Source organism: Eubalaena glacialis, chromosome 12, assembly GCF_028564815.1.
Source record: "Eubalaena glacialis isolate mEubGla1 chromosome 12, mEubGla1.1.hap2.+ XY, whole genome shotgun sequence".
NCBI classification, from domain to species: domain Eukaryota; kingdom Metazoa; phylum Chordata; class Mammalia; order Artiodactyla; family Balaenidae; genus Eubalaena; species Eubalaena glacialis.
Window position 1 is genome coordinate 93,783,798 of NC_083727.1, and position 12,094 is coordinate 93,795,891.

At 40.4% G+C, this 12,094-nt stretch overlaps 1 protein-coding gene across 1 annotated transcript in view; it reads left to right on the forward strand.

Moving 5' to 3' along the window:
- The window catches only part of COL19A1 (collagen type XIX alpha 1 chain), a 322,067-nt gene that overhangs the window by 148,923 nt on the left and 161,050 nt on the right, over positions 1–12,094 (forward strand). The window contains exon 13 of the mRNA XM_061207711.1: positions 3,733–3,786. Within this exon, the coding sequence (XP_061063694.1) occupies positions 3,733–3,786 (54 nt within the window). The remainder of the gene's footprint in view (positions 1–3,732; positions 3,787–12,094) is intronic.

A 12,094-nucleotide genomic window follows, 5' to 3' on the forward strand; every position in this document is an offset into this window, starting at 1 on the left:
GTTCATATTTTCTATTTCTTCCAGGTTCAGTCTTGGGAGAGTATACATTTCTTGGAATTTGTCCATTTCTTCTAGGTTTTCCATTTTATTGGCATATAGTTGTTCATAGTAATCTTTTATGATCCTTTGTATTTCTGTGGTGTTGGTTGTAACTTCTCCTTTTCCATTTCTGATTTTATTGTTTTAGACCCTCCCTCTTTTTGTTTTTTGTTTTTTTTATGAGTCTGGCCAAAGGTTTATCAATTTTGTTTATCTTTTCAAAGAACCAGCTCTTATTTCATTGATATTTTCTATTGTTTTTTAGTCTCTATTTCATTTATTTCTCCTCTGATCTTATGATTTATTTCCTTCTACTAATTTTGGATTTTGATCATTTTTCTTTTTCCTGTTCCTTTAGGTATAAGGTTAGGTTGTTTAAGCTTTTTCTTGTTTCTTGAGGTACGCTTTTATCACTATAAACTTCCCCATTAGAACTGCTTTTGCTGCATCCCATAGATTTTTGGATTGTTGTGTTTTCATTTTCATTTGTTGCCATGTATCTTTTCATTTCTTCTTTGATTTCTTCAGTGATTCATTGGTTGTTTAGTAGCATATTGTTTCGCTTCTACGTGTTTGTGGTTTCTTTGTATTTTTTTCTTGTAGTTAATTTCTAGTCTCAGACTATTGTCGTCAGAAAAGATGCTTGATATAATTTCAATCTTCTTAAAATTATTGAGACTTGTGGCCTAGAATGTGATTTATCCTGTAGAATGTTCTATGTGCACTTGAAAATAATGTGTATTCATTTTTTTTGTGAATGGAATGTCCTGTATATATCTGTTTAATTCATCTGATCTAATGTGTCATTTAAGGCCCGTGTTTCCTCATTGATTTTCTGTCTGGGTGATCTGCCCATGGATGTAAGTGGGTGTTAATGTCCCCTACTATTATTGTGTTAGTTACAATTCTCCCTTTATGTCTGTTAATATTTGTTTTATGTATATAGGTGTTCCTATGTTGAGTTCATATATATTTACAATTGTTATATCTTCTTTGATTGATCCCTTGATCATTAAGTAATGTCCTTCTTTGTCTCTTGTTTATAGCTTTGAAGTCTATATTGTCTGAAAAATTATTGCCACCCCAGCTTTCCTTTTTGTTAATTGAAGTATAGTTGATTTACAATATTATATTAGTTTCAGGTGTACAACATAGTGATTCAGTATTTTTACAGATTATAGTCTCCTTAAAGTTATTACAAAACAATAGCTATATTTCCCTGTACTGTACACTATATTCTTGTTGCTTTTCTATTTTACCCATAGTAGTTTGTATCTCTTAATCCCATACCCTTGTCTTGCCCACTGGCAGGCAGAGCCAGGTCTTGGGGTCTCTAGGTGCAGAGCCCAGGCCTCCCAGAGTGGGCCAATTCCTGACACAGCTGGCTTTAGGGTCTGGGGTGTCCTGAAGCTTGTTTCAGCCTGCTGGTGAGTGGGGTCAGATCCTGGGGCAGCTGGCTGAGTGGCCCATGGTGTCTCACAGCTGGTGTTGGCCTGCTGGTGAGTGGGGTTGGATCCCAGGGTGTCCTGTAACTGGTGTCTGCCCACTGGTGGGTGAGGCTGGTCCTGAAGCTAGAGCAGGCTGGCTGGTAGGCGGGGCTAGGCCCCAGGTCTCTGGCTGCAGGGCCCTGGGAGTCCCAGGTCTAGTGCCTGCACACTGGTGTTTGGAGCTGGATCTTCAGCCCTCTGGTGGGCAGGGATGTGTCCAGGGGCAGCTGTGGGCTCAGGGGGTCTTAAGGCAGCCTGCTTGCTGGTGAGCTTTGCCCCCACCCAGTTAGTTGCTTGTCCTGAGACGTCCCAGCACTGGCACCTACAGGCTGTTGAGCCAGTGTGGGTCTGGGTCCTGGGGCTAATAAGCTAGAAGGAGGACTCCACAGTTGTGCTTCCCAGTGCCAGTGTCAACACGGTAGAATGAGCTCCCCCAAATGGCTGCTGCCGGTGTCTGTGTCCCCAGGGTGAGCTCCACTTGCCTCCTTCTCCTCTGGGAGACTCTTCAAGATCAGCAGGTGGGTCTGACCCAGGGTCCTTTCAAGTTACTGCTTCTGTCCTGGGTCCCAGATCATGTGAGATTTTGTGTGCACCCTTTAAGAGTGGAGTCTCTATTTCCCACAGCCCCCATGGCTCTCCCCAAAGTGATCCCCACTGGCCTTCAAAGCCACATGTTCTGGGGCTCGTCTTCCCAGTGCAGGACCACCAGGCTGGGGAGCCCAATGTGGGGCTCAGACCCCTTGCTCCTTGGGGAGAGTCTCTGCAATTGTAATTTTTCTCCCATTTGTGGGTCACTTACCCAGAGGTATGGGTCTGGGTCTCCACCCTCCTATCTGTCTTGTTGTGGTTCCTTCTTTATATCTTTAGTTGTAGAAGATCCCTTCTGCTAGTCTTCATTGGTAGGTGCTGTATAAATAGTTGTAAATTCGTTGTCCCCAGGAGAGGAGGTGAGCTCAGGTTCCTACTCCACCATCTTGGCCCAGGAGGTGCTTGCTTTCCTTTTTTTTGCAAATAAAAATAATAATGTTTATTGCCTTAAAAAATGAAGAGCAAAGGAATATATAAAGAAGGGAATAAAATCACCCTAGTGGCACAAAGCGGAGATAACTACTACTACTACTATTACTACTATACACACACAGAGTGATGTGTGATCCACTTGGACCTTGAATGAGTTCTTTCTACACATAATATATTCTTTTATTTTTAAACACTTTACAAATTATACAAATAATACATGTTTATTGTTTAAAAATTGAAAAACACTGAAGAGTATACTGAAGGAAATAAAATCGTCCATAGTCACAGCATGCATAGATTATTTATTTTTATTTTTCTGATTTGTTTTCTTCCAATAGCGTTTCTAAGACCCATAGGTAGATTTATACACAGGTAGGTAGGTGGATGTTCAGGTAGACACGCATTTTTAAAAAATTTTTTGAATTATACTATAGCTATGCAGGGTGTACCAATAAAAGTATATACCTTTCAGATAGTAATCAGACAAAAATATATGCAGCTATGAGATGTGTCATCAACAATGGTATTAGTGGCCATTTTGAACATTTGTAACTTTACAGTAATAAAAATAGATATTAACATTTATTCACTAAATTTGGTAATCAAATACTTGTATCTTACTTTTTTATATTGTGAGAGCTTTCCTATAGTACAAAATAAAATTCATAAACATGATTTTAATGGTTGCAGCTTATTCCACTGTATCTATATACCATAATTTATCTACCCAGTTCCTTATTATTGGACATTTAGTATGTTTCTCTTTTTACTACTATAAATAGCATTGCACTCTACATCTTACTGCCTAAAACTTTTCATCTCTGATTATTTCCTTAGGATACATTCTTAGCAGCAAAATCACCGGGCCCAATGACATGAGCAGATTTAAGACCCTTGATATATATTGCCAAATTGCCCTCCAGGAAATTCTTTGTTGCTTATAGAAAAAAATAAATAATCCTTGTTCTATTTATACTCTTTAATCATTTTTATGCAGCTTTTTTTGAACCTTTAAACTTCTCTTCAGTTTTAGGACTCAGAATTGTTTTTTAATAAATGTTTCTTTCAAGGGATTAGCGAAGTAATCATGTTGTTATAAATACCCAAACAACGCAACTCCCTTGTTTTTTCTTAGTAATGGTTTTCAGGTGTAACATTTTTCACTGTATAAATTGTTTCTTTCTAGGGTGCAAAAGGAGAAAAAGGAGATCCAGGTTTGGCCGGAGTTAATGGGCAAGATGTAAGCCTAACTTTCTTTTTTCTGACATTGTGTTAACATTTTGCCGCTGAAATATGCCAGCTATCTAATGCTACTGAGACTTGACTATGCTTGGAAGAACTAGCCACAGTCATTGCGAAGTCAAGAATCAAGGTCGTTTTTTACGTGGCTCAGTGGAGCCCCAGTATTTTTTTTTTTAAAGGCCACTGACTTTATTGATTTAAAAAACTTTAGAGAGACAGTGACTATCCTGCCCAAAAGAGGGCCAAAGAGCATGAAACAGACGGGGTAGGGGGAGCTATGTGGTCCTCGGCCAGCTTCTGGTGCTAAAGAAAAATGAGGACCTTCTTAGGAAACGGCTGAAGGACACATGCGGCACCAGTATTTTTAGTTTCGTAACGACCAGGTAGTTCCCTGGCTTTAGATGCCTCGTTCGTGTACTCATCCTTCACAGCCCTTTCTTCCTTGCTATTTCTGGCTTGCATTTCTTCTATCTTCCTTTCTCTGTCTTTTTTCTTCTCGCCTGATTCTGCTGTGACCTGTGTTCTTACCCAGGTTACTTTTCATCTTACCCCCAATCTCCGTCTACTGAGGGGTCTGCAGAGGTCGATCTCAGTGATGAGAAGAAAGGGCAGAAGGGAGGGAACCATGTGTATCTGTGTCGCTCCCCTCCATTGCACCTATTCCCCAACCTCAGAGCTCCTCTCCCTGTCCCAGGGAACATCCCTGAGTCCTCCCCTGCACCCTACCCCCGCCCCCCATCCAGGACAGCTGTCGCCCCGGAGCTTCACTTGGGTTCTTACGATGGAGTTCGGAGGATAGACCAAATCTGGGCTTCCCTCTAAGTGTAGATTACTCCCCCTTCAGGACATCAGATGCACCATTTACTATAGATACACTAACTTTACTAAGGCAGGTATCCACAATGAAAATTATTTTTTCTCACAGTTTCCCTTATTCATTTGCATAAAAGTGTTTCAGAAAGGTTCTGAAGGACCATACTACTTACTTTCTGGATAAAAGAATAAGGAAGCTAGATCCATTTCCCTAATGCCCTAGAGGTGCTATGAAGTCCATCTGGTCTGCAGTAGATGGTTGCACACAGTGGGAAGGGAGGCTGAACATTGTAGTCCCTGGGGCCTGTGGACAAAGTAAGAGGGATACTGGGAGCGGGAGAGAAACATCCCAGGAGTTAACTCTGCTAATTACCGTGGGCTTGAGGCTCTAGCCCCCCGCAGCTTTACTCTCTTACTTCCTAAGAAGCCCCATTCACATCTTTAATATGACATCCTTCTTGTTTCTGTTTTCTTCGAAGGGATTTTTCTCCACCAGAGACTGGGAGCTAGCACCAATGGTTGGAGCTAAGGGAGTCTCTGCATTTTCTCTGCCTCCTTGCAGTACATCAGGATGCTGAATGTCCTAACCATTGGCCCGTACACTTAATAGAGCATCTAATTCCCCCCCCCAACCCCCCGCCACCCCCGACCCTGTCACGGGAGATCCTGGTGTCGTGGGAAGTCAGAGCCCAGTGTATGTCCCAGTTCTGTCACTAGTTGAGAAAAATCACTTCTCAGAGTCTGTAAGGTGATAGCCTTAGAATAGATTCTGAAGTCCCCATCACTGCAATGCCCTATCATTTAATACAAAGAGATTACTAAGATTAATTAGGATTACAGTCTTGAAAAGCACGATGAAACTTGAAGCATTCATTCAGGTGTTTGTACTTCCAGCTGCATGTAAGGCAATGTAGGGAAAACACGATGGGGATACAGCTGGAGCCCAGGCATGGGCAGTGCTCTGTGTGAAAGTGTTCACCTTTCCTCCTCTGGCTGGGGGCGTGGGGCGATGTGGTTCGTGTTGTGTTTAAAGGAAGAGTCCTTTCACAGCGTGTTCTGCAAAATGCACAGAATTGAGGCCTTTGCCTGTGCTTTTGTTCTTCCTATCATACTCCTTATGAGCGCAAAGACCATTTCTTGGAGTCGCTAGTACTTAGTAGATGTTTGGAGTAAGTTCTCAATAATTAGTTGCTAAATTTTCATGTTAAAACTTGAGAGATTATTATAATAGTCTAAAATATAAGTAATTAGAACCTAAACTAGGAAAACAGAGGTGAAAGGGAGTGCACAGTGATATTGCAGAGGTAAAATACATGCAATTTGGTGCTTGATTGCAGGGAAAACTCAAAAATAGCCCAAGGTTTTGACCATTCATTACAGGAAGGATATTATCTCATGATAAATGTAGGAGTGTTGAGAGAGATGAACTACAGCGTTGCAAAAGATAACCAAGCTGCATGTATGCCGCTCCCCGAGATACAGGAGCAAAACAGGGATTTTTATTTTTTTATTGGTCACGCCTCGCGGCATGCGGGATCCTAGTTCCCCAACCAGGGATTGAACCTGTGCCCCCTGCAGTGGAAGCACGGATTCTCAACCACTGGACCACCAGGGAAGTCCCAAAACAAGGATTTTTAGAAGTTCATTAAGATAGTGTTAGAATTGAAATAGAGAAAGGATTTATCCAAACACTCAAATAAAACTGGAAGGAGATTTGAGGGGTTGGAGCCTGAAATATAGTCACATTAACTTAGAGATTTGGAAACTTTTCTTATGGTGTCTGAAAGTAAGGTGATTTGGCTTTTTAAAATTAATCAGTTGTACACAGATAGATATGAGTACCTTCTACTTGCCCAGATCTAAAGACCGTCTTGCTGAGAGAGCCCCCAGCCTAGTGGGTAGTGTGACCTTTCCTCTTTGACAAGGGTCTGGGAAGAGTCCTTCACACACCCCCACCCACGGGTGTGTTATTCCTTTAGCACCATCACTGTCTCATATAGCTCATTAGGTACATTATAAAGCGTGACAAAGCACATTAAGTTTTCTCACTTGGTTACTTAATTAATATTCCTTCCCTTAATTTTGTCAAAGGTATTCAGAGGTCATGACTAAGGAGAAATAAGAAAAAGTAATGAAAGTTCTCTTTTTACCCCTCTACTCTTACTAGGTGTAAAGAATCACATGCTCTGTTATTTATTCCATCGGTGGTGGTTTTAGTATTGTGCCATAGCCCAAAAAACTGTTTTCATGAGGAATTTGAAATTCAGTCTTTACCCCAACTTTATGGGGTAGAAGGTGCAAGGGGTGATAGCATCCCTATTTTTAGAGGCAAGAAATAAGAGCTTATGAAATTAAGAAATTTTCTTTTAGAAAATGGTAAAAATCAGCCTTTATCCCTTGTTTGAAAAGTCTCTTAATTTTCCCACTAAGTCATGCCGCATTTCTCATTGTCTGTTTTTCAGTGGTAAAATAAACTGACTCCATGAACCAAAATCATTCAGCATTTATGACAGTTTGCTCTGCCTTTCAGTAAGAGCAGGTACACATTCTTAGGGAATGAAGGGCATTATAATAGCTACCTCAGTTTGCATTGAAGTCAAGCCATGATGGACATTTTAACTTCAGGAACATTCTATTGGAATGCAGAGTGAATAACCTCAGTGGGCCAGGTCATGGCAGCTACTTTCCAAGTCAGAGAAAATTGGAAGAATTTAATATTCCTGTGAAACAGATTCAAAGCCTTTTTATAGTCTTTATTCTTGTATATTAAATATATCTTGATGTAAATGTATCTTTTAATAATTTCATCTGTGCCAGCTTTCCCACAAAGTGGACAAGCTCACTTCAGACAATGTAAATCTCCTTTAAAGGGAAGTATGCCAGTTCAGCTTTCTTAATGGGACACTCTTGGCATTTTGGTCATGATGGTTCTTTGCCACGTGGGACTATCTTGTAAGAGCAGAATGCATAGTGTCCTTGAGGCTCACCAACTAATCACCAGTAGCAGCTCTTAGTCATTAGGACAAAAAAAAAATGTTCTGATATCTTTCTAAATGCATCCGTGTGTGTGTGTGTGTGTGTGTGTGTGTGTAAACTTTGATTGATCTTCAAGGTACTGGGGTATTGGACTATACATGCTCATATTTCCCTAATAGTTTAAATAATGCATACCAAATATATATTGAAATTGTCAACACTTTGAGTTACTAGAATTTATCCTTCAAAATATAAGATCTCAGCTTCACATATTCTAGTTTATAATTGATTTTGACTGTGACCTACTATGAGATGCATTCAACAATGGCACCTTAAAACAGACCTGAGGGGGAATCTTAGAAAGTTGTTAACATGATCTTCGAAGCCAGACTACCTGGGCTCAAATCCCAGCTCTGCCACTACCCAGCTGGCGTACTAATTTGTACATTATTTATTGTCTCCGTGCCTGTTTCTTCGTCTGCACAATAGGATGATAATATTAATAGCACTAACTCATAGTCTTTTTTTTTTAATGATTAAAGGGGTCATCATACATAAAGCATTTAGGTCAGTGCCTTGCATACAGTAAGAGCTATATAAACATTTGCTATTATTAGAAACCGTTAAATAAAGCACATTTTCTCTAATATAGAGATAGGTAGATAGATCTTTTTATTTATTTTTTGTGGGGTTATGTAATCTTGGAAAAGTAGATTTCAATCATTCAGTTTAGTCTTCTCCTTTGCATCTTTGTTATTGTCTTTCAAACAACTCTTATCAGAATTACAGCATCTGATGTTTCTAAAATGGTCACGTTAATCTCCTTACACCAATGCAATCTGTATACTGAATACAAAAATACTGGAATCACAAAGCTGCGATATCGGCTGGCGACAGCTGGTGCCATTGCTAGGGAACAAGATGCAGTGGGTGGAAGATGGGGAAAATAATGAATAGTTGGGTTAAAAATTTTAACAAATAACATTACCTTGTATCAAATGATGTTTAAAGATGCTACATACCACCAGTAAGTAGGTCATCCAATAAAAATTAATTCATGGTCTACCTGCTTTTATAATTTTAGTTGTGATACTGTCCTTCAGCTTTCAGCTTGCATTTTTAAAAATTTTTTATTGAGATATAGTTGATTTACAATGTTGTGTTAGTTTTAGGTGTACAGCAAAGTGAGCCATATATATATATATATATATATATATACATTCTTTTCTAGATTCATTTCCATTATAGGTTATTACAAGATATTGAGTATAGTTTCCTGTGCTATACAGTAGGTCCTTGTTGGCTATCTATTTCATATTTAGTGGTGGTATATTTTAATCCCAAACTTCTAATTTATCACTTCCCCCCTTCCCCTTTGGTAACCGTAAGTTTGTTTTCTATGTCTGTGAATCTGTTTCTGGTTTGTAAACAAGTTCATTTTGCATTTGGATAAGAGTGCCTGTCTCATAACATACAGAGCCCACTGCTGTGCTGTTGAGCATCTTTATATACACAAATTTTATGAAGAAGCTTGATAATAGATGCCCATCTTATTCAGTATTAAATTCAGAGTCTTTTCCATTTTATTCTCACTCACTTATGGTGAGTGCTGTGTCTTTTTCTCCCCAGTACTCAATATCCATTGATAGCAACACTAATGTCACACGAGGAGAAAAATTGCACTTGAGGAAAGCATTACTGATCTACTTCTCAGAGCCTATTATGATACCATGGCCTTAACAACATGGTACTTGATCACAGGAGGACATGAGCTCCATTGTCCCACGTCAATGGCCAATAAAAGTAGAAGCTCGATGAGTGCAGTACTTCCCAATTGCATTTTACTGTATGTGAGTTAAAGCACAGTTGTTACATATCCATCAAACTCAGTACAGAACTGGACAGAACAATTAACTATCCCTTAGACTTGGGTTTGAAAAGTAAAAGCAACATTTATTAACTGTCTACGCTGTGCTAAGTAATTTTACAACATATGAGTCTGAGAACAACTCTTCAAGACAACTATTACTTTTTTCTTTTGTTGAAGTATAGTTGATTTACAATGTTGTGTTAATTACTGCTATACAACAAATTGATTCAGTTATACATATATATATACACACACAATCTTTTTTATATATATTCTTTTCCATATGGTTTATCATAGGGTATTGAATATAGTTCCCTGTGCTATACAGTAGGACCTTGTTTTTTATCCATTCTATATATAAAAGCTTACATCTGCTAACCCCAACCTCCCATTCCCTCCCTCTCCCAAACCCCTCCCCATTGACAACCACCAGTCTGTTCTCTGTGTCCGTGATTCTGTTTCATAGATAGATAGGTTCACTTGCATCATATTTTAGATTCCACATAGGAGCACTGTCATATGATGTTTGTCTTTGTCTGGTTTACTTCACCTAGTATGATAATCTCTAGGTCCATCCATGTAGCTGCAGATGGCATTATTTCATTCTTTTTTATGGCTGAGTAATATCCCATTGTATACATGTACCACATCTTCTTTATCCATTCCTCTGTTGATGGACATTTAGGTTGTTTCCATGAAGACAACTATTATTTATACCTATTGTATAGGGAAGCTTAAATAACACACCCATGATAATGCACAAGTCCTTTCCTGACTGTCCTGAACTCCACGTGTCTGAAGTCCTGAGCACATCCAGGAGAATGAGGCGTCTCGGAGACCTGCTCCCGTCATGCCTGCTGTGCACATGTCTATCATAGTCCTCACTGCTCACGTCCACCTGCAGCTGGTTGCTTTATTACCCCACCTCCTCCCCGAACAGTTGATTAAACCAGGGATAGTTAGCTGACACAACAGCAAGTAAGTCCCTCCTCCAGAAGGTGCAGTTAGGGTTAGTTTGTCAGGCAGGAATGTTAAAGTTTTTAATGTATTATTTTATGCTTCAAATAATATTTTCATGGCATGTCACATATATGATGATTATGATTTATAGAAGTAACTGGAACACCGATCTACCCAGAGCTCAACCTAATGCCATGCGCACTGTAGAGTTAACCATTTTCCCGAATGTTGTGTTTCACAGTCCCTGCCATTATTAAAAACAATGACTTCCGATTATTGAGCCTGAACCAAGATGGTGGAGTAGAAGGACATGCTCTCACTCCCTCTTCTGAGAACACCAGAATCACAACTAACTGCTGAACAGTCATTGACAGGAAGACATTGGAACTCACCAAAAAAGATACCCCACATCCAAAGACAAAAGAGAAGCCACAATGAGATGGTAGGAGGGGCGCAATTACAATAAAATCAAATCCCATAACTGCTGGGTGGGTGACTCACAGACTGGAGAACACTTATACCACAGAAGTCCACCCACTGGAGTGAAGGTTCTGAGCCCCACATCAGGCTTCCCAACCTGGGGGCCCAGCAATGGGAGGAGGAATTCCCAGAGATGGAAGGCTAGTGGGATTTGATTGCAGGACTTCGACAGGACTGGGGGAAACAGAGACTCCACTCTTGGAGGGCACACACAAAGTAGTGTGTGCATCAGGACCCAGGGGAAGGAGCAGTGACCCCGGGGGAGACTGAACCAGACCTACCTGCTAGTGTTGGAGGGTCTCCTGCAGAGGCGGGGGGTGGCTGTGGCTCACCGTGGGGACAAGGACACTGGCAGCAGAAGTTCTGGGAAGTACTCCTTGGCGTGAGCCCTCCCAGAGTCTGTCATTAGCCCCACCAAAGAGCCCAGGTAGGCTCCAGTGTTGGGTTGCCTCAGGCCAAACAACCAACAGGGAGGGAACCCAGCCCCACCCATCAGCAGTCAAGCAGATTAAAGTTTTACTGAGCACTACCCACCAGAGCAACAGCCAGCTCTACCCACCACCAGTCCCTCACATCAGGAAACTTGCAGAAGCCTCTTAGCCTCATCCACCAGAGGGCAGACAGTAGAAGCAAGAAGAACTACAGTCCTGCAGCCTGTGGAACAAAAACCACATTCACAGAAAGACAGACAAAATGAAAAGTCAGAGGGCTATGTACCAGATAAAGGAACAAGATAAAACCCCAGAAAAACAACTAAATGAAGTGAAGATAGGGAATCTTACAGAAAAAGAATAAAGAATAGTGATAGTGAAGATGATCCAGGACCTTGGGAAAAAAATGGAGACAAAGATCAAGAAGATGAAAGAAATGTTTAACAAAGACCTAGAAGAATTAAAGAACAAACAAACAGAGATGAACAATACAATAACTGAAATGAAAAATACACTAGAAGGAATCAATAGCAGAATAACTGAGGCAGAAGAACGGATAAGTGACCTGGAAGACAGAATGGTGAAATTCACTGCTGCTGACCAGAATAAAGAAAAAACAATGAAAAGAAATGAAGACAGCCTAAGACACCTCTGGGACAACATTAAACGCAGCAACATTCGCATTATAGGGGTCCCAGAAGGAGAAGAGAGAGAGAAAGGACCAGAGAAAATATTTGAAGAGGTTATAGTCGAAAACTTCCCTAACGTGGGAAAGG